The sequence below is a fragment of the Ailuropoda melanoleuca genome, chromosome 3, assembly GCF_002007445.2.
Source record: "Ailuropoda melanoleuca isolate Jingjing chromosome 3, ASM200744v2, whole genome shotgun sequence".
NCBI lineage: Eukaryota > Metazoa > Chordata > Mammalia > Carnivora > Ursidae > Ailuropoda > Ailuropoda melanoleuca.
The window spans coordinates 115,724,997-115,747,645 of record NC_048220.1 but is presented as its reverse complement, the minus strand read 5'-3'; the positions used below and the strand labels follow the sequence as shown (position 1 = coordinate 115,747,645).

At 39.0% G+C, this 22,649-nt stretch overlaps 2 protein-coding genes across 15 annotated transcripts in view; both read right to left on the bottom strand.

Annotated features, from left to right (window-relative positions):
• TTC33 (tetratricopeptide repeat domain 33) overlaps nt 1–3,734 on the bottom strand; it is a 38,072-nt gene extending 34,338 nt beyond the window's left edge. The window contains exon 1 of one of the 3 annotated variants that reach the window (XM_019803144.2): nt 3,665–3,734. In XM_019803144.2, coding sequence (XP_019658703.1) covers nt 3,665–3,672 — 8 coding nt within the window. In that variant the 5' untranslated portion in view covers nt 3,673–3,734. Of the gene's footprint in view, nt 1–3,109; nt 3,302–3,382; nt 3,620–3,664 lie in introns of those variants that run through there. The other 2 variants (XM_011229149.3, XM_002922612.4) reach the window with 2 other exon arrangements.
• Nucleotides 3,735–16,197: 12,463 nt separating this feature from the next.
• PRKAA1 (protein kinase AMP-activated catalytic subunit alpha 1) overlaps nt 16,198–22,649 on the bottom strand; it is a 33,698-nt gene continuing 27,246 nt past the window's right edge. For all 12 annotated transcript variants that reach the window (XM_002922610.4, XM_019803141.2, XM_002922611.4 and 9 more), the window contains one exon: nt 16,198–19,062. In XM_002922610.4, coding sequence (XP_002922656.1) covers nt 18,818–19,062 — 245 coding nt within the window. In that variant the 3' untranslated portion in view covers nt 16,198–18,817. The remainder of the gene's footprint in view (nt 19,063–22,649) is intronic.

The following is a 22,649-nucleotide window of genomic DNA, read 5'->3' as shown; positions in this document are numbered from 1 at the left end:
TCTAAAAGATAACAAATGTTAAACTGTTTTGTAAATCAGCAATGATACACAAATGTAAAGGATAAGAAAGAAAGGACAACTGATGAAACAAAATTAAAGAAAACCATAGAAGCATTCAAAAGTATTTATCTAGAAAATGGATTTACTGAGGGATCCAAGAACTCTTACTAGTTACATGGATGAGCTTAAAGACACTGAGAAACTCCTGGAATTGTATATAATTTTTTTTTATGTTTGTGTGCATTCTGAAGAAGAGTGTCTAAGCTTTCATTCCATTCTTAAGGGAGTCTATAACCCTGAGGTAATTATGATCAACTGAGTAATCAACTAGGGGGATAAGGAAAAGCAATGAAGCAGAGGTCTTTATAAAACTATCAAAGAATGGGCATTGTGGGAGTAAGGGAGAGAGAGAAATGAAATAATAAGTTCTAGCAGATGTCAAGGTCTTCATCACAGATGCACATGGCTGAAATAAAACATAAGTAATCAATAGAAGGAAGGGGACAAAAAAGTAAAAGGGACTATGAAGTTATTCACATGGAAAGGCCGAAGATAATGACAGAACTTGAAGGGGTAAGCAAATTACAGGCCATGTGCTTAAATTCCCAACGAATACAAGGAAGTTTCAATGAATTGTAGCAATAAAGAAATGCACAGGCAGATAAAGGTGAACCACATGTTCTCCACTGGAGCAGGGATTATTCAAAAAGCCCAGAGGGGTGGGGCGCCTGAGTGGCTCAGTCCTTAAGTGTCTGCCTTCAGCTTAGGGCATGATCCCAGGGTTCTAGGATCTAGCCCTGCATGGGGTTCCCTCCTCTGCTGGGAGCCTGCTTCTTCCTCTCCCACTCCCCCTGCCTGTGTTCCCTCTCTCACTGGCTGTCTCTCTGTCAAATAAAATAAATAAAATCTTAAAAAAAAAAAAAAAAAGCCCAGAGGAGTAATGTATTATAAGCTATACTAGGGAATTAGGACGATGCCAAGCTCTCTCCCCAGACCCATTATAGTATTGGAGAACGAGTTTCCTATGTTTGAAGAGGACTGTAAGTAACTTAGGGAATGAACCAAGAAATGGCTCAAAATGAAGCGTGGTTACTATGGAACAGAAGGCCAGAGGCACAGACTGAAGCCAATGTAAGAGAATAAATCATTAGGAAGGTCTCATAAGATATCAGGATAAGATATCTAGATAAGAACTCTTGTGTTTATGATTGTCCCTATGACAAGAATGAGGACGACTGCATTTTCCAGCTTCAAGTTTCCAAATGGAACTTTGTTTCTAAATCAGCAGTGTGAGGGACCAGGTAGTGTGGGAACACGTTAACAGAGGAAAACCTGGTGTATTTACTTAAGGCAAATTACATTAGAAATCATTGGTCAAGGGGCGCCTGGGTGGCACAGCGNTTAAGCGTCTGCCTTCGGCTCAGGGCGTGATCCCGGCATTATGGGATCGAGCCCCACATCAGGCTCCTCTGCTATGAGCCTGCTTCTTCCTCTCCCACTCCCCCTGCTTGTGTACCCTCTCTCGCTGGCTGTCTCTATCTCTGTCAAATAAATAAATAAAATCTTTAAAAAAAAAAAAATCATTGGTCAAGTCTACATATTATTGGAAGTAGGGGTTAAGGTGAAGAGGAAAGGAAAAAGGAACAGAGATATGCATATACATTTTTTAAAAATTAATAGGTAACCAGACTCCCGTTACCCTCCCCCATCCTCCAACCAAAACCATCTTAAAAAAATAAATAAAAATAAATAAATAAATAAAATAAAAATTAATAGGTAACCAGACTCCCGTTACCCTCCCCCATCATCCAACCGAAACCATTGCTCTCAATGTCAAAGGCAGAGACAGGCTTAAGACTCCACATGGTGGTTTTCAACCATGTATGAAAAAGTCACACGTAACACTGCCTCAGGTGTTTCTGCCATCTTCCTCCACAAATCCTGTAAGCTCTTCTACAGAGATCAGAGGTTGTGGAGGTCAGGAGAGAATGACGTTACAGGGGTATAAAAGGCCTGATGACCACTAGTAACTGACAAGTTTACCGAAAAGAGCTCTATTTCTAGAGCGAGAAGAATACATTCCTCTCAAACAAGAGTTAATGCCGAGTGAAAAGTACAGGCAAGTTCAGGGATAGGAGGAAAAGATGATGGATTTCCTACCCCTAAGCTTCGCATTTCCCAGAGGAACAGGCAGCTAGTCATCTGCTCCAAGTAAAGGGAAAAGAAATAGTTTGGAATATTTGAGAAGAATAAAAAAGTTCCAAAACAGTCACTATAGAGAATGGGAAAATAGGAGAAGCAACAATAAGGGATGAATAAAGATAGCAAACAGTATCAAGGGCCCACTCAGGTTAAAAAGCCTGAATCTGTTACCAAGGCCATTAGCACAGCTTTGTATTTTCTTCAAAACTGTCTGGAGACCACAAGAGTGTAGTCAATACACTCCAGAGTAAGTGCTATTAGAGAGTAAACAAGGGATACTATGACTTCAGTGGAGACACTTGAGGCTGGTAAGTTTTGAAAAATAAAAGTTAGCCAGGCTTTAAAGGAGGTTGAGTCCTAGGATATATGCAAAACAGTCTCTAGCCTGAAACACTTAACACTCAGAGTTGATTCGGTTATCTTAACTACTACTAGTTTACTGTTCCTCTAAGGTTATCTGAATGTCAAATTAAAACTTCTTATAAATGAGGCTTTCCTGAATCTATAGTTAGATGCAAAAGGCACCAACATCCTAGCCTCTACGTTTTTTCACCTGGATAAGAAGTCATATGGATAAATCATAATCATATAGATTTCACGTTAAACTCATGAAACAACACAAATTCATTTTATACAGACTTATATAGTTAATGAACACCATGAAAACTCTACACAACAAAGTTGTGTTCTAAATTCTTCTGCTTCTGATCCTTACAGTAGGCATTCAGTTACTGGGGACGGCTGGACAGTTCACCCAGCCACAAGCCGAGAATGCCTGTCTTCACTGCATCGGAGCATGCAGCACCTAAGGCGAGAAACCACCACATGAACACCATTAGGAAATCGAAATGGCATCCTTCGGGTACCGGGATGTATTCAGAGGTAAGAAATTCAAGAAGCAATTTACCCGAAAATGTCACCCCAAGAGAGAAACCTGTATTAGCAAGTTCCCCGTGCGAAGTTCATAAAGGCTGCCCTGGACGTCACCCGCGAGTCCAGCAGGCAGTCCTCAGCTTCAGACACCCTCATCGCGGGGTGGGACGCAAGCTCGGTTCCGCTCCTCCCACCGCTAAGGGAAGGTCAAAGCCGCACCGGCCGCCGTGGAAACGCGGAAGCCGCTCCTGACGCAGGCGTAAGGGAGGGCCCGACCCCCTAGAACTGCTCATCTCTAGAGACCAACCTTAGTGTCCCGGCTCTGCCACACCCCTCTCGGGTGTCAACTCCGACGTCTGAAGGCCCTTCCTCCCCTAACCACAAGATCCACCAGCCTCGTTTTCCTCCTCTTCCTCCGGCTTCCTCCACGGTCAGCGTAAACCCCAGTTACCTGATCACCACTCCCCCGGTCCCGTGTTTACATTGCGCTTGCCCTTTACCCACCGGAAACGGAAACTAACATGCCCGACCTCCTACCAGCCCGCCTTTGGTACCAGGTCTCCCAAGAAACTGGCCTGGCCTGGCCTACCCGGGCATCGGAACCACGCAGAGGGACAGGCGGGGAAGAGGTGCCTCTCAGAGGCCTTGTAGTTGCCAATCTCTTTCTCGGGACCACAAATCCCATAAGTCACTGCGGCCGTACCCACCCCATTACCCTCTGGGATTTGTAGTCTGGGCCACCCCGGCCCGGAGCGCCCTCTAGTAGCAGCCGGGAGCATCTGGCGCACGGGCGACCGCAGGGCGTGAGCGCGGGAAACTAGGGCTGCGCAAGTTGAAGTGCGCGCAGACAGAGGCAGCTCCAGCCAGACTGCACACCCCATTCAGTGGGCAGGTGAAACAGCTGAGGCTGGGGGAAAGATCTGGGGGGGAGTTCATAGCATTAAGATTTTTACAGCCTAAAGAATTTTACAGCCTAGCTAAGAGACCGGCCAGACACACACGAAAGAAGCAAAACTCCATGGGAAAGGGGTCCAGGGAAGCAGATCAGGGAGGCCCGTGGTTCAACTGTAGGCTTCACGTTGGAAAAAACAGTTAAGTTGGGCCCAGAAGAATTATAATCTGAAAGTAGCTGGGGTTTATGTCTTGAAAATAATTAAGCGCGGAAATGTAACACAGAGAACTGTTTAGGAAATTGAAAAACTAAGATTGTTAATTTATCGATGTAGCCATCTTGTGCAAAGGAAGATCGTTTCCGTAAAACAGGCTTTCTCAGCATCAGCATTATATTTCGGAGTGCATCATCTTTGTGGAGGAAAGGGAGGCTCTCCTGTGCGGGGCAGGGTGTTCAGCAGCGTCCCTGGAATCTACCCACTTAGATGCCATTAGCATCCACTCCCTCCACCACTACCACCAGTTCTGACAACCAAAATTGTCTCCGGTCATTGCCAAATGTCCCTGGAAGAAAAATCGTTCCCCCACCCCTGCCCCACTGAGAACGCCTGTTGTAGAACAATGATGCTCCAAGGCGATCCTCAGACCCCTGAGGGTTGCCAAGACCTTTTCAAACCATTTTCGAGTTCACGGAAGACATCATTTGCCATTTTCACATTAACATTGCACTGATAACATTGCACTGAAAAGCATTGGTGGGTAAAACTTGATGGCGGCTCAGCTGGAATCAAGGCGATGATACCCAACTGTGCTAGTTGTCCTTGTGTTCTTGGCCACACTCAGTACCCAAAGAAAAGAAAAAAAAAATGCAGTCACTCAAGAATGTCCTTCATGAAGCAATACAACTTATTTTATTAAAATGACCCTTCATATTCATAAAGTACTTCTGCTGTGTATTGAAGTATGATGTTTCAAGTAAAAGCACTTGTGCGATTGCATTATAAACTGAAGTAAATACTTTTTTGTGGAATACAGTTCTTATTTAGAAAAACAACCAGCAGTCCAGCTAGTTATTCAGGCTTGGGTATGTGACAGCCCGTTAACTTCAAGAAAAACAATGCACGGTGTTGCAAATAATGTACTGTCATATCATAGAAGTGTATTGTATAGAAGTATATCACTTCTGATATTGAATTATAAAAGACACAAAGGTAATGGCATGTTTCTTAATATGGGTAGAAGCTGACATGGCCGTGTTCACTGCAAACCAAAAACACCAAAAAAATTCATCAAACCGAGTATTTATGATTTATGCACTTTTGTCTATTATATACTTCTATAAGCCTTTAAAAAAAAAAAAACATGTATCTCCCTGACAAGACACTCAGAGCAGGATTTATGCCTTATGGTCACGTTCTTAGTGCTTGGTTCATAGTAGCTATATGAGGGGATATAGTCTGCAGAGTGAATAATTAAGTGGTGCTGGAAGCTGTACCCCTTTCCAGGGGTCTTTCCTAAAACTCTCAAGTAAGTTTACTCTGGTAAGGCTACCTCCAACAATAAGTTTTCACACTTCACCCACCACTTATGTTAGCCTATGAGCTTGAGGTAACTATTAGTATATTTAATACATTTCTCATGCTGTTTATTGACACTATGATCATCTTCCAAGTACTAGAAACCCTCTAAGTTTATCATAGTTAATATTTATTGGCATTCACAATAAGTAGAACAGTCTATTTGTCTACAATAGAACAGTTCAATATTGATTTTTCAAACGAGAATTTATTGTACAATTTTATACAGTCAGGGTAAATAAATATCTAGAGCAATTTATGAATTCCCTAAAGAACAATCTTATGTGCTATTCATAACATTCTTTGGTACTGTTTCCTTTTGTTACAATTGTCGAACTATTTTAAAGATTTAGAATGCCAACAATCTAGCCCAATCAAGCCCTAACGATGCCATATGGGATATAAGATTTCATTACAGTTGAATTCTAAGAGTAGTGGAATTCTAACCAAATCCAATGTTAGCAACAAGGAAAACTGGTAACCACTTTGGCTTGTATTGCATTTGTCTTAATATTTTGTTCGGGTGGTTAATTTTTAGATGAAATAAAAAATCAGTAATTTAGTTGAGACAAAAATCACAATGTTTGAGTGCTAAGATGTGTTTAAGCACTATATTTTATATTAAGACACATTGTCAAAAAGGTGCACAGGTGGTCAGCTATGAACAGGTGTGTCTTTTTTAGCTTTCCCAGAAGTTAAAAAATTTAAGCAGTGTAACATGAAAAATGTTTTTATCATCCATTTTCTAAATCAAAGTATTTTAAATTATATGCTTAAATATACCCCAGTCAAAACATACATGAACACATCTCAGGGATATTGTATTACAAAGACTGATTTCTACTCTATTACCAATTTATTGTTATGTTTTGTGTATAACTTCATTCATCTTGTCAGGAGAATTCACAATGAAAGGGAGATTTCTGCTGTGGGTGGAGAAGATGGACGGGAGTTAAGGGGAAAAGATTTAAACCACACACGTGTGTCTTTCATTCGGAGGGTGCCAGTCAGAATACAGATGCATGGAGTTCTCCATCCAGCCACAGCCCACCAAGCATTCATTCAGTGTGAGTGGTAGCACTGCAAGGTCAAAAAGCGGGGAAGGGGGATGGAGAGTGAGAGCACAGGACTTTTTGTATAAGATCACTTAAAACTTTCATGAAAAACTACAAAAGCATCTCAAGAGAAAATAAAACCAAAGTAAAAGCAATGGAGTTTATTTCAGTGAAATTAAATTAGATATATTAAGCTCCCATATCCCCCAACCTGGTAGAAAAGTTCCTCTCAGTGAGAAATCATTTATTTTAATGGCAAAATTTTTACATATCAGTAAAATCTGTTATATTTAAAACTATGTATACAGTACATTTCTGGCAAAAACCTTATACATCTTTCAGTTGTCAAGACAAAGTAAAAATATGGTTGCATAAAATCACAAAAAATATAAATTGCTGAAAAGATAATAAAAAAAGACTAAAAATCATTTGCATTGACTCCCCTTTATCTTCAGTTAGTAAGAATTTGCAAACTACAAATTTTTGAAAATCCTGATGCAACCTTGACATATTCAACCAAAAGTTGTCATTTCAAATATCCCAGCTTAAAAAAGAATTTACTGCAATAATCTGTGCATTTATCATACTATTTGTACAAGTGCAATATTTAAATATCTTCAAAATAAAACTCAGTAACTAAAAGGAATCGCAATAACTTAATAAGAAGCAAAGTTTACAAAATTAACAATTTTTAGAAGGTCCTATTGAATTGGTTCCTCCTTTTGTTCCCCCCACACCCACAACAGCTTATAGAGACATTATGAAGATGTCTTAGTTCTATATACAAATCTGTAACTTTAAAAATACAGTCTTCTGTTCTTAACATCAGGAACGTAATGCTGCGCTTATAGACCCTACATCAAGTCAATATCCTCAAAACACAGGGCCACATACAAGTTATATATACAGTTTTGAACTTATTATTTAAGTTGAACTCCTATTATTTTATACAGCTTTCAGATTCTAAGTTGAATAGACAAGCCCTGGACAAAAAGAAGCAAGATTTTTCTTCTGAATTCAGTGCATGTTTCTAGGGGTGCTGGAGCCCAATCTACAGCTACAGTTAACTATGCAAGCTATCAAGACACTTGAGTACGTTACTGTGGTTACATAGGTGCTCACTGTATTTGCCAAAAACAGTCCTATAATACAAAGGTACGAAATGAGAAATAAGATAGCTCTTTTGCAATCGAAAAATGACTGATACCAAAAAAATCAATACCTTGAAGTTAAAATAGTATAAGGCAATTATGGGTGATATAGTATTTTTTATTTTTTATTAGCATACACATGACACCAATTATTTAACTGAGGTGACTTTAAATCTTCAATTACAACTATAACGGAATGCCACTAGGAAAAACGAAAGAGCAAGGAAAAGAAAATATAGAGACCTTAACAGAGATTAATTAAGCATCTTTAGGCAGTTCCCATAATGCTACTTTTTAAAAAATGATTAAAATCCAAAACATGTGACCATTTAGAAGAACTAACTTAACTGTTCCATATTTTACTGAAATAATAATGTCATATTTGACTAAGGAGACGCAACCAAACGCAATGTGTAAACTTTCATTGAATCCTGGTTTGAAATAATGAGCTACATAAGAAATTTGGAGGACAACTGGGGAAACCTAAATATGCATGATTAAATGACATTTGGGAATTACTAATTTTATAGTAGTATTATGGTTTTTTAGGAAAATGTCATTATTTTTAGGAGATGCTTGAAGTGTTAAGAGTGACTATGTCAGCAACATCCAAATGGTTCAGGGGGAAAAAGCATATATATACATATACACACACACACACACATACATATATACAACTATATCCATATACACATATAGATATAAACCAAATGTGGCAACATGCTGACCAGCGTGGAATCTAAATGGTAGATACACATGTGATCACCCTACAGCCTTTCAATTTTTCTGTTTTTAAAAATGTTCGTGATAAAATTTGGGAGAAAAAGTCTTATCTGAGAACTTAAACAGTTTGTAAGAAATGTTCTTTCTGTGTGCAAAATCAATTTAAAGATACTTGTAACTGAATGACTAGAAATTTTTTATATACATTCAATACTGACATGAGCAGCGAAATTTGTGAGATTGACAAAAACATGATTTATTTATAGCATATGCAACTCAGTTCTTGTGATACAAAGAGAAATTTATGTACAGAATATAGTGAGACAAATTGTAAGATTTACCTTAGTGCCTAGAATATCTGAATATATAAGTTCTGTGCGTTTGTGGACTAACCAAGCTAAAGAGAAAAGTTTAATTGTGTCTAATATCTTTGATGTGCTTACCAGATACTAAAGAATATTAAGGGAAGAGATATGGAAGAGTCATCCAGACTATCACTACTGTTGGAAGATAACTTGCTATTTAAGAAGATAAGGAGCCCCCAAAACAAAATCACCTATAAAGGTCTCCGGGGATTCTAGGCAAATATTTATTGAATAAATTTATGAAGCAGTTATATAACACATCAACATGTAATAATATATGAAGGCCTTTATGGTAAATTAATATTCTACAAAGCCCTGTGTACACTAAATATAAAATAGCCAAATATCAAGTGAGCCTGAGAGACCTATAATTCATTGTGAATATTACATTATGCTATATGCCTACTAAACAATGAACAACAAAATTATCTTAATTCATTTTTGCACATTAGGCTTTTAACTGTTAATCATATTCCAATTCCTGTGCAAACTGCATTCCAAAAGGCCAACCCTCAGTTATAATTATGTATAACTTGATTATAAATGGAAGCATTTGGCTATGATTTATTATGCATGCTTATTGCTATCAAAGAAATAAGCAAAGTTTTAGGTTTACTGTGCAAGAATTTTAATTAGATTCGCACACATCTCAAAAAATTCTATTGTGTGACTTCCTGGTCTTGGTGTTAAGTCAACAGGAGAAGAGTCAAGTGAGGTCACAGATGAGGTAAGAGAAGCTTCTGAGGATTTTCCTTGAGCCTCAGCATCTGAATCATTCCTTTGGCAAGATCGATAGTTGCTTACTGATCCCGATCTCTGTGGAGTAGCAGTCCCTGATTTGGCTTCAGTAATTTCATCTGGACAAAAAAATTTCAATGTATTATAATCCATGACACCTCCCAAATGTTTAACAGTATTTAATTTGCTTCTTTGAGACCGCTGACCAGCTATCAAGACCATGTTTACGTTGAATACTTTCTAAGACAGAGGTGATGAGTCTGTGTGAAACCATCTGCCTTTTTTTCCTTACAGGGTGTATTCTCCTGATGGCTAATCAGGATTGCGTACAGTACATAATCAGTCCTGCAATCCAAAGTTAGGAGCCCAATAAACTAATAACATGGGGCTCAATAAATACCCTTCCNGAATACAAGGAAGTTTCAATGAATTGTAGCAATAAAGAAATGCACAGGCAGATAAAGGTGAACCACATGTTCTCCACTGGAGCAGGGATTATTCAAAAAGCCCAGAGGGGTGGGGCGCCTGAGTGGCTCAGTCCTTAAGTGTCTGCCTTCAGCTTAGGGCATGATCCCAGGGTTCTAGGATCTAGCCCTGCATGGGGTTCCCTCCTCTGCTGGGAGCCTGCTTCTTCCTCTCCCACTCCCCCTGCCTGTGTTCCCTCTCTCACTGGCTGTCTCTCTGTCAAATAAATAAATAAAATCTTAAAAAAAAAAAAAAAAAGCCCAGAGGAGTAATGTATTATAAGCTATACTAGGGAATTAGGACGATGCCAAGCTCTCTCCCCAGACCCATTATAGTATTGGAGAACGAGTTTCCTATGTTTGAAGAGGACTGTAAGTAACTTAGGGAATGAACCAAGAAATGGCTCAAAATGAAGCGTGGTTACTATGGAACAGAAGGCCAGAGGCACAGACTGAAGCCAATGTAAGAGAATAAATCATTAGGAAGGTCTCATAAGATATCAGGATAAGATATCTAGATAAGAACTCTTGTGTTTATGATTGTCCCTATGACAAGAATGAGGACGATTGCATTTTCCGGCTTCAAGTTTCCAAATGGAACTTTGTTTCTAAATCAGCAGTGTGAGGGACCAGGTAGTGTGGGAACCCGTTAACAGAGGAAACCTGGTGTATTTACTTAAGGCAAATTACATTAGAAATCATTGGTCAAGGGGCGCCTGGGTGGCACAGCGGTTAAGCGTCTGCCTTCGGCTCAGGGCGTGATCCCGGCATTATGGGATCGAGCCCCACATCAGGCTCCTCTGCTATGAGCCTGCTTCTTCCTCTCCCACTCCCCCTGCTTGTGTACCCTCTCTCGCTGGCTGTCTCTATCTCTGTCAAATAAATAAATAAAATCTTTTAAAAAAAAAAAATCATTGGTCAAGTCTACATATTATTGGAAGTAGGGGTTAAGGTGAAGAGGAAAGGAAAAAGGAACAGAGATATGCATATACATTTTTTAAAAATTAATAGGTAACCAGACTCCCGTTACCCTCCCCCATCCTCCAACCAAAACCATCTTAAAAAAATAAATAAAAATAAATAAATAAATAAAATAAAAATTAATAGGTAACCAGACTCCCGTTACCCTCCCCCATCATCCAACCGAAACCATTGCTCTCAATGTCAAAGGCAGAGACAGGCTTAAGACTCCACATGGTGGTTTTCAACCATGTATGAAAAAGTCACACGTAACACTGCCTCAGGTGTTTCTGCCATCTTCCTCCACAAATCCTGTAAGCTCTTCTACAGAGATCAGAGGTTGTGGAGGTCAGGAGAGAATGACGTTACAGGGGTATAAAAGGCCTGATGACCACTAGTAACTGACAAGTTTACCGAAAAGAGCTCTATTTCTAGAGCGAGAAGAATACATTCCTCTCAAACAAGAGTTAATGCCGAGTGAAAAGTACAGGCAAGTTCAGGGATAGGAGGAAAAGATGATGGATTTCCTACCCCTAAGCTTCGCATTTCCCAGAGGAACAGGCAGCTAGTCATCTGCTCCAAGTAAAGGGAAAAGAAATAGTTTGGAATATTTGAGAAGAATAAAAAAGTTCCAAAACAGTCACTATAGAGAATGGGAAAATAGGAGAAGCAACAATAAGGGATGAATAAAGATAGCAAACAGTATCAAGGGCCCACTCAGGTTAAAAAGCCTGAATCTGTTACCAAGGCCATTAGCACAGCTTTGTATTTTCTTCAAAACTGTCTGGAGACCACAAGAGTGTAGTCAATACACTCCAGAGTAAGTGCTATTAGAGAGTAAACAAGGGATACTATGACTTCAGTGGAGACACTTGAGGCTGGTAAGTTTTGAAAAATAAAAGTTAGCCAGGCTTTAAAGGAGGTTGAGTCCTAGGATATATGCAAAACAGTCTCTAGCCTGAAACACTTAACACTCAGAGTTGATTTGGTTATCTTAACTACTACTAGTTTATTGTTCCTCTAAGGTTATCTGAATGTCAAATTAAAACTTCTTATAAATGAGGCTTTCCTGAATCTATAGTTAGATGCAAAAGGCACCAACATCCTAGCCTCTACGTTTTTTCACCTGGATAAGAAGTCATATGGGTAAATCATAATCATATAGATTTCACGTTAAACTCATGAAACAACACAAATTCATTTTATACAGACTTATATAGTTAATGAACACCATGAAAACTCTACACAACAAAGTTGTGTTCTAAATTCTTCTGCTTCTGATCCTTACAGTAGGCATTCAGTTACTGGGGACGGCTGGACAGTTCACCCAGCCACAAGCCGAGAATGCCTGTCTTCACTGCATCGGAGCATGCAGCACCTAAGGCGAGAAACCACCACATGAACACCATTAGGAAATCGAAACGGCATCCTTCGGGTACCGGGATGTATTCAGAGGTAAGAAATTCAAGAAGCAATTTACCCGAAAATGTCACCCCAAGAGAGAAACCTGTATTAGCAAGTTCCCCGTGCGAAGTTCATAAAGGCTGCCCTGGACGTCACCCGCGAGTCCAGCAGGCAGTCCTCAGCTTCAGACACCCTCATCGCGGGGTGGGACGCAAGCTCGGTTCCGCTCCTCCCACCGCTAAGGGAAGGTCAAAGCCGCACCGGCCGCCGTGGAAACGCGGAAGCCGCTCCTGACGCAGGCGTAAGGGAGGGCCCGACCCCCTAGAACTGCTCATCTCTAGAGACCAACCTTAGTGTCCCGGCTCTGCCACACCCCTCTCGGGTGTCAACTCCGACGTCTGAAGGCCCTTCCTCCCCTAACCACAAGATCCACCAGCCTCGTTTTCCTCCTCTTCCTCCGGCTTCCTCCACGGTCAGCGTAAACCCCAGTTACCTGATCACCACTCCCCCGGTCCCGTGTTTACATTGCGCTTGCCCTTTACCCACCGGAAACGGAAACTAACATGCCCGACCTCCTACCAGCCCGCCTTTGGTACCAGGTCTCCCAAGAAACTGGCCTGGCCTGGCCTACCCGGGCATCGGAACCACGCAGAGAGACAGGCGGGGAAGAGGTGCCTCTCAGAGGCCTTGTAGTTGCCAATCTCTTTCTCGGGACCACAAATCCCATAAGTCACTGCGGCCGTACCCACCCCATTACCCTCTGGGATTTGTAGTCTGGGCCACCCCGGCCCGGAGCGCCCTCTAGTAGCAGCCGGGAGCATCTGGCGCACGGGCGACCGCAGGGCGTGAGCGCGGGAAACTAGGGCTGCGCAAGTTGAAGTGCGCGCAGACAGAGGCAGCTCCAGCCAGACTGCACACCCCATTCAGTGGGCAGGTGAAACAGCTGAGGCTGGGGGAAAGATCTGGGGGGGAGTTCATAGCATTAAGATTTTTACAGCCTAAAGAATTTTACAGCCTAGCTAAGAGACCGGCCAGACACACACGAAAGAAGCAAAACTCCATGGGAAAGGGGTCCAGGGAAGCAGATCAGGGAGGCCCGTGGTTCAACTGTAGGCTTCACGTTGGAAAAAACAGTTAAGTTGGGCCCAGAAGAATTATAATCTGAAAGTAGCTGGGGTTTATGTCTTGAAAATAATTAAGCGCGGAAATGTAACACAGAGAACTGTTTAGGAAATTGAAAAACTAAGATTGTTAATTTATCGATGTAGCCATCTTGTGCAAAGGAAGATCGTTTCCGTAAAACAGGCTTTCTCAGCATCAGCATTATATTTCGGAGTGCATCATCTTTGTGGAGGAAAGGGAGGCTCTCCTGTGCGGGGCAGGGTGTTCAGCAGCGTCCCTGGAATCTACCCACTTAGATGCCATTAGCATCCACTCCCTCCACCACTACCACCAGTTCTGACAACCAAAATTGTCTCCGGTCATTGCCAAATGTCCCTGGAAGAAAAATCGTTCCCCCACCCCTGCCCCACTGAGAACGCCTGTTGTAGAACAATGATGCTCCAAGGCGATCCTCAGACCCCTGAGGGTTGCCAAGACCTTTTCAAACCATTTTCGAGTTCACGGAAGACATCATTTGCCATTTTCACATTAACATTGCACTGATAACATTGCACTGAAAAGCATTGGTGGGTAAAACTTGATGGCGGCTCAGCTGGAATCAAGGCGATGATACCCAACTGTGCTAGTTGTCCTTGTGTTCTTGGCCACACTCAGTACCCAAAGAAAAGAAAAAAAAAATGCAGTCACTCAAGAATGTCCTTCATGAAGCAATACAACTTATTTTATTAAAATGACCCTTCATATTCATAAAGTACTTCTGCTGTGTATTGAAGTATGATGTTTCAAGTAAAAGCACTTGTGCGATTGCATTATAAACTGAAGTAAATACTTTTTTGTGGAATACAGTTCTTATTTAGAAAAACAACCAGCAGTCCAGCTAGTTATTCAGGCTTGGGTATGTGACAGCCCGTTAACTTCAAGAAAAACAATGCACGGTGTTGCAAATAATATACTGTCATATCATAGAAGTGTATTGTATAGAAGTATATCACTTCTGATATTGAATTATAAAAGACACAAAGGTAATGGCATGTTTCTTAATATGGGTAGAAGCTGACATGGCCGTGTTCACTGCAAACCAAAAACACCAAAAAAATTCATCAAACCGAGTATTTATGATTTATGCACTTTTGTCTATTATATACTTCTATAAGCCTTTAAAAAAAAAAAAACATGTATCTCCCTGACAAGACACTCAGAGCAGGATTTATGCCTTATGGTCACGTTCTTAGTGCTTGGTTCATAGTAGCTATATGAGGGGATATAGTCTGCAGAGTGAATAATTAAGTGGTGCTGGAAGCTGTACCCCTTTCCAGGGGTCTTTCCTAAAACTCTCAAGTAAGTTTACTCTGGTAAGGCTACCTCCAACAATAAGTTTTCACACTTCACCCACCACTTATGTTAGCCTATGAGCTTGAGGTAACTATTAGTATATTTAATACATTTCTCATGCTGTTTATTGACACTATGATCATCTTCCAAGTACTAGAAACCCTCAGTTTATCATAGTTAATATTTATTGGCATTCACAATAAGTAGAACAGTCTATTTGTCTACAATAGAACAGTTCAATATTGATTTTTCAAACGAGAATTTATTGTACAATTTTATACAGTCAGGGTAAATAAATATCTAGAGCAATTTATGAATTCCCTAAAGAACAATCTTATGTGCTATTCATAACATTCTTTGGTACTGTTTCCTTTTGTTACAATTGTCGAACTATTTTAAAGATTTAGAATGCCAACAATCTAGCCCAATCAAGCCCTAACGATGCCATATGGGATATAAGATTTCATTACAGTTGAATTCTAAGAGTAGTGGAATTCTAACCAAATCCAATGTTAGCAACAAGGAAAACTGGTAACCACTTTGGCTTGTATTGCATTTGTCTTAATATTTTGTTCGGGTGGTTAATTTTTAGATGAAATAAAAAATCAGTAATTTAGTTGAGACAAAAATCACAATGTTTGAGTGCTAAGATGTGTTTAAGCACTATATTTTATATTAAGACACATTGTCAAAAAGGTGCACAGGTGGTCAGCTATGAACAGGTGTGTCTTTTTTAGCTTTCCCAGAAGTTAAAAAATTTAAGCAGTGTAACATGAAAAATGTTTTTATCATCCATTTTCTAAATCAAAGTATTTTAAATTATATGCTTAAATATACCCCAGTCAAAACATACATGAACACATCTCAGGGATATTGTATTACAAAGACTGATTTCTACTCTATTACCAATTTATTGTTATGTTTTGTGTATAACTTCATTCATCTTGTCAGGAGAATTCACAATGAAAGGGAGATTTCTGCTGTGGGTGGAGAAGATGGACGGGAGTTAAGGGGAAAAGATTTAAACCACACACGTGTGTCTTTCATTCGGAGGGTGCCAGTCAGAATACAGATGCATGGAGTTCTCCATCCAGCCACAGCCCACCAAGCATTCATTCAGTGTGAGTGGTAGCACTGCAAGGTCAAAAAGCGGGGAAGGGGGATGGAGAGTGAGAGCACAGGACTTTTTGTATAAGATCACTTAAAACTTTCATGAAAAACTACAAAAGCATCTCAAGAGAAAATAAAACCAAAGTAAAAGCAATGGAGTTTATTTCAGTGAAATTAAATTAGATATATTAAGCTCCCATATCCCCCAACCTGGTAGAAAAGTTCCTCTCAGTGAGAAATCATTTATTTTAATGGCAAAATTTTTACATATCAGTAAAATCTGTTATATTTAAAACTATGTATACAGTACATTTCTGGCAAAAACCTTATACATCTTTCAGTTGTCAAGACAAAGTAAAAATATGGTTGCATAAAATCACAAAAAATATAAATTGCTGAAAAGATAATAAAAAAAGACTAAAAATCATTTGCATTGACTCCCCTTTATCTTCAGTTAGTAAGAATTTGCAAACTACAAATTTTTGAAAATCCTGATGCAACCTTGACATATTCAACCAAAAGTTGTCATTTCAAATATCCCAGCTTAAAAAAGAATTTACTGCAATAATCTGTGCATTTATCATACTATTTGTACAAGTGCAATATTTAAATATCTTCAAAATAAAACTCAGTAACTAAAAGGAATCGCAATAACTTAATAAGAAGCAAAGTTTACAAAATTAACAATTTTTAGAAGGTCCTATTGAATTGGTTCCTCCTTTTGTTCCCCCCACACCCACAACAGCTTATAGAGACATTATGAAGATGTCTTAGTTCTATATACAAATCTGTAACTTTAAAAATACAGTCTTCTGTTCTTAACATCAGGAACGTAATGCTGCGCTTATAGACCCTACATCAAGTCAATATCCTCAAAACACAGGGCCACATACAAGTTATATATACAGTTTTGAACTTATTATTTAAGTTGAACTCCTATTATTTTATACAGCTTTCAGATTCTAAGTTGAATAGACAAGCCCTGGACAAAAAGAAGCAAGATTTTTCTTCTGAATTCAGTGCATGTTTCTAGGGGTGCTGGAGCCCAATCTACAGCTACAGTTAACTATGCAAGCTATCAAGACACTTGAGTACGTTACTGTGGTTACATAGGTGCTCACTGTATTTGCCAAAAACAGTCCTATAATACAAAGGTACGAAATGAGAAATAAGATAGCTCTTTTGCAATCGAAAAATGACTGATACCAAAAAAATCAATACCTTGAAGTTAAAATAGTATAAGGCAATTATGGGTGATATAGTATTTTTTATTTTTTATTAGCATACACATGACACCAATTATTTAACTGAGGTGACTTTAAATCTTCAATTACAACTATAACGGAATGCCACTAGGAAAAACGAAAGAGCAAGGAAAAGAAAATATAGAGACCTTAACAGAGATTAATTAAGCATCTTTAGGCAGTTCCCATAATGCTACTTTTTAAAAAATGATTAAAATCCAAAACATGTGACCATTTAGAAGAACTAACTTAACTGTTCCATATTTTACTGAAATAATAATGTCATATTTGACTAAGGAGACGCAACCAAACGCAATGTGTAAACTTTCATTGAATCCTGGTTTGAAATAATGAGCTACATAAGAAATTTGGAGGACAACTGGGGAAACCTAAATATGCATGATTAAATGACATTTGGGAATTACTAATTTTATAGTAGTATTATGGTTTTTTAGGAAAATGTCATTATTTTTAGGAGATGCTTGAAGTGTTAAGAGTGACTATGTCAGCAACATCCAAATGGTTCAGGGGGAAAAAGCATATATATACATATACACACACACACACACATACATATATACAACTATATCCATATACACATATAGATATAAACCAAACGTGGCAACATGCTGACCAGCGTGGAATCTAAATGGTAGATACACATGTGATCACCCTACAGCCTTTCAATTTTTCTGTTTTTAAAAATGTTCGTGATAAAATTTGGGAGAAAAAGTCTTATCTGAGAACTTAAACAGTTTGTAAGAAATGTTCTTTCTGTGTGCAAAATCAATTTAAAGATACTTGTAACTGAATGACTAGAAATTTTTTATATACATTCAATACTGACATGAGCAGCGAAATTTGTGAGATTGACAAAAACATGATTTATTTATAGCATATGCAACTCAGTTCTTGTGATACAAAGAGAAATTTATGTACAGAATATAGTGAGACAAATTGTAAGATTTACCTTAGTGCCTAGAATATCTGAATATATAAGTTCTGTGCGTTTGTGGACTAACCAAGCTAAAGAGAAAAGTTTAATTGTGTCTAATATCTTTGATGTGCTTACCAGATACTAAAGAATATTAAGGGAAGAGATATGGAAGAGTCATCCAGACTATCACTACTGTTGGAAGATAACTTGCTATTTAAGAAGATAAGGAGCCCCCAAAACAAAATCACCTATAAAGGTCTCCGGGGATTCTAGGCAAATATTTATTGAATAAATTTATGAAGCAGTTATATAACACATCAACATGTAATAATATATGAAGGCCTTTATGGTAAATTAATATTCTACAAAGCCCTGTGTACACTAAATATAAAATAGCCAAATATCAAGTGAGCCTGAGAGACCTATAATTCATTGTGAATATTACATTATGCTATATGCCTACTAAACAATGAACAACAAAATTATCTTAATTCATTTTTGCACATTAGGCTTTTAACTGTTAATCATATTCCAATTCCTGTGCAAACTGCATTCCAAAAGGCCAACCCTCAGTTATAATTATGTATAACTTGATTATAAATGGAAGCATTTGGCTATGATTTATTATGCATGCTTATTGCTATCAAAGAAATAAGCAAAGTTTTAGGTTTACTGTGCAAGAATTTTAATTAGATTCGCACACATCTCAAAAAATTCTATTGTGTGACTTCCTGGTCTTGGTGTTAAGTCAACAGGAGAAGAGTCAAGTGAGGTCACAGATGAGGTAAGAGAAGCTTCTGAGGATTTTCCTTGAGCCTCAGCATCTGAATCATTCCTTTGGCAAGATCGATAGTTGCTTACTGATCCCGATCTCTGTGGAGTAGCAGTCCCTGATTTGGCTTCAGTAATTTCATCTGGACAAAAAAATTTCAATGTATTATAATCCATGACACCTCCCAAATGTTTAACAGTATTTAATTTGCTTCTTTGAGACCGCTGACCAGCTATCAAGACCATGTTTACGTTGAATACTTTCTAAGACAGAGGTGATGAGTCTGTGTGAAACCATCTGCCTTTTTTTCCTTACAGGGTGTATTCTCCTGATGGCTAATCAGGATTGCGTACAGTACATAATCAGTCCTGCAATCCAAAGTTAGGAGCCCAATAAACTAATAACATGGGGCTCAATAAATACCCTTCCCTAGCAATAAAAATTAACCCCTCTATATTAAAATCATAGAATAAATGCACTTAAAATTTGGAAATAATACTGGAAATCACCTCATCCAACTCTTTGTTCTACTGATAAAAAAACATAAACCCCAGAAAGTCAAGTGACTGCCATAGGTGATAAATGAACACAGGTAAATTAGAACCTACGTCTCCTATCATTTCAGTGCTTTTCACTCTCCCACTTTCTCTTCATATTTGATTTACGAGCTCATAAAAAAGCAACGATTCCTATAAACAGAAAGCAAGGAAAAACTAAAGTTGGGAACAGAATACAAAAACAGTAAATGCTTGGGACGCCTGGGTGGCTTAGTCGGTTAAGCGTCTGCCTTCGGCTCAGGGCGTGATCCCAGCGTTCTGGGACTGAGCCCCACATCAGGTTCCTCTGCTATGAGCCTGCTTCTTCCTCTCCCACTCCCCCTGCTTGTGTTCCCTCTCTCGCTGACTGTCTCTCTTTCTCTGTCAAATAAATAAATAAAATCTTTAAAAAAAAAAAAAAGCATCTGCCTTCGGCTTGGGTCATAGAGCCCTACACTGGGCTCCCTGCTCAGCGGGGAGCCTGCTTCTCCCTCTCCCTCTGCCTGCTGCTTCCCCTGCTTGTGCGCGCTCTCTCTCTGTGTCAAATAAATAAATGACATCCTTAAAACAAAACAGTAAATGCTCATTCAACTGGCAAACTCAGGGGCTAATAAACCTAAAGTTATAAATTTGATTCAAATACAATGAGAAATATAAAATCCATTCCATATCACAGACTACATTAGTATGTGTTAGCAAATAAACAGCATCTGGACAGAGAGATAAGCAGAAAAACAGCTCTAGCCAGTATATCACCTCAAACCTGTGTCTTTCTGATACTAGAAAGGTACTATCCTTTGGTTTATAAAGAAGACAAAAATTCATAGGTAAATCTCATCTAATAGTTCTATACAATCTTAGATGAACAGAAGTGGTAATATACCTTAACTCAATTGATCTGTCCAATGAAGAACTGCCATAAAACTTGTACTTAATTAAAGGCTCTGTTTGTGAGAGAACATTTATATATACAGTTATACTCTTTTATAATGCTGGGATAGAGCAAAGTATTTACTTGAATTATGAATCACCTGTGTCCCATCAGGCTTTTTACTAGATAACATAAGTTAGTCTTTAAGAGTGTATGCACATGGAAATCTGAATTAATATAAATTTCAGGGGTGCCCGGGTAGCTCAGTTGGTTAAATGTCCAACTCTTGATTTCAGCTCAGGTCATGATCTCAGGGTCATGGGACTGAACCCCACATAGGGCTCCATACTCAATGGGGAGCCTGCTTGGGATTCTCTGTCTCCCTCTGCCCCTTTCCCTCTCACTCTCAAATAAATAAATCTTTTTCAACATTTTTTTTAAAAGACTTTATTTATTTGAGAGAGAGGACATGAGAGAGAGAGAGCACAAGCAGGGGGAGCAGCAGAGGGAGAAGCAGACTCCCCGCTGAGCAGGGAGCCCATGTGGGACTGGATCCCAGGACCCTGGGATCATGACCTTAGCCAAAACCAGACCTTTAACCACCTGAGCCACCCAGGCACCCCTAACTAAATAAATCTTTAAAAAAAAAAAATTTCAAACCATGTTTGGTATCACACCATTTACTAAAAGTCTATTATAGTCTACTCATATACATACACTGGCATATAAGATATTTTTCCCATTTAAAAATAAACACAACAGGAGCACCTGGGTGGCTCAGTTGGTTAATCGGCTACCTTCAACCCAAGGCATGATCCCAGAGTCCTGGGATTGAGCCCCACATCCGGCTCCTTACTCAGCAGGACACGCTTCTCCCTCTCCCTCTACTTGCCATTCCCCCTGCTTGTTCATTCTCTCTCTCTAATAAATAAATAAAATCTTTTTAAATAAATAAATAAATAAAATACAAATAAATAAAAACAAGAACAAAAACATCTGCTTTCTGCTATTAATAATTTACCTCAACTTAATCACTCTAAATAGTTAAGATATTCTAGCAAACTATACATAACGGTAATCAAAGACATATTTTCTAAGTACAGGTTTTCATTTTCAAACTATTAAAACAGTAAAATAATATATAACGTTTCTTTAAAAAAATTCAAGGAGGTACTTTAAAGATTTTATACTGCAGTAATGTCATCATTTTGATGACCAATTAAATTAAAATACCCAACTTAAAAAGTTTGAATATTTCAGTGATTTGATCATCAGATTGTCTCTGATTGTTTATGACTGTAGGTAAATAGAAATGAACAACAGGGGCGCCTGGGTGGCACAGCGGTTAAGCGTCTGCCTTCGGCTCAGGGCGTGATCCCCGCATTATGGGATCGAGCCCCACCATCAGGCTCCTCCACTATGAGCCTGCTTCTTCCTCTCCCACTCCCCCTGCTTGTGTTCCCTCTCTCGCTGGCTGTCTCTATCTCTGTCAAATAAATAAATAAAATCTTAAAAAAAAAAAAAAAGGAAACGCACAACAGTCTAAAATTAAGGTTAACAATGTCACTTTAAACTAATTATGACAGTTATCTTGAACGTAAGATGCTTTAGTCCCAGGAATCCTTATATAGTGCCTTCATATAAAAGTGATCTATTATTGGGGCACCTGGGTGGCTCAGTCGGTTAAGCATCTGCCTTCAGCTCAGGTCATGATCTCAGGGTCCTGGGATAGAGCCCTGCGTTGGGCTCCCTGCTCAGCAGGGAGCCTGCTTCTCCCTCTCCCTCTTCCTGCCGCTCCTCCCTGCTTGTGTGCTCTCTCTCTGTCTGTATCAAATAAATAAACAAAATCTTAAAAAAAAAAAAGTGATCTATTATTTAAGAACACTTTACTGAGAGATAGATAAAATTGGAATCATGTAACCCTTACAAAACTAATAAAGGATGCATATCTCTGATATGTCTCTAGTGTCAAGCTGGGAGCAAAAGCCTGGGTGAGAGAAGAAAAATAACCCTGAGTCCCTAACCTGTCCAAAACATTTCTCTCTCAGTCTCCTGCAAGAAACCTTACTTGTCAAATAATTTCTTGTCCTATGAGCTACTAATCAAATCTGTTCACATTGCCTTATCAATCAACTCTAAAAGCTAACTGTACTTTAACTCTTGAATGAAAAATAAAAATATTAAACATCAGATATAAAAAAATACTTAATAAAAAGTCAACATTTATTTCCAAATAAAACATTTCATCTTACCAAAATGAACCAACCCAAAAAACAGAAATTGTGGCAGAAACTATCACTTTGGGATCAGACTGCATCTGGC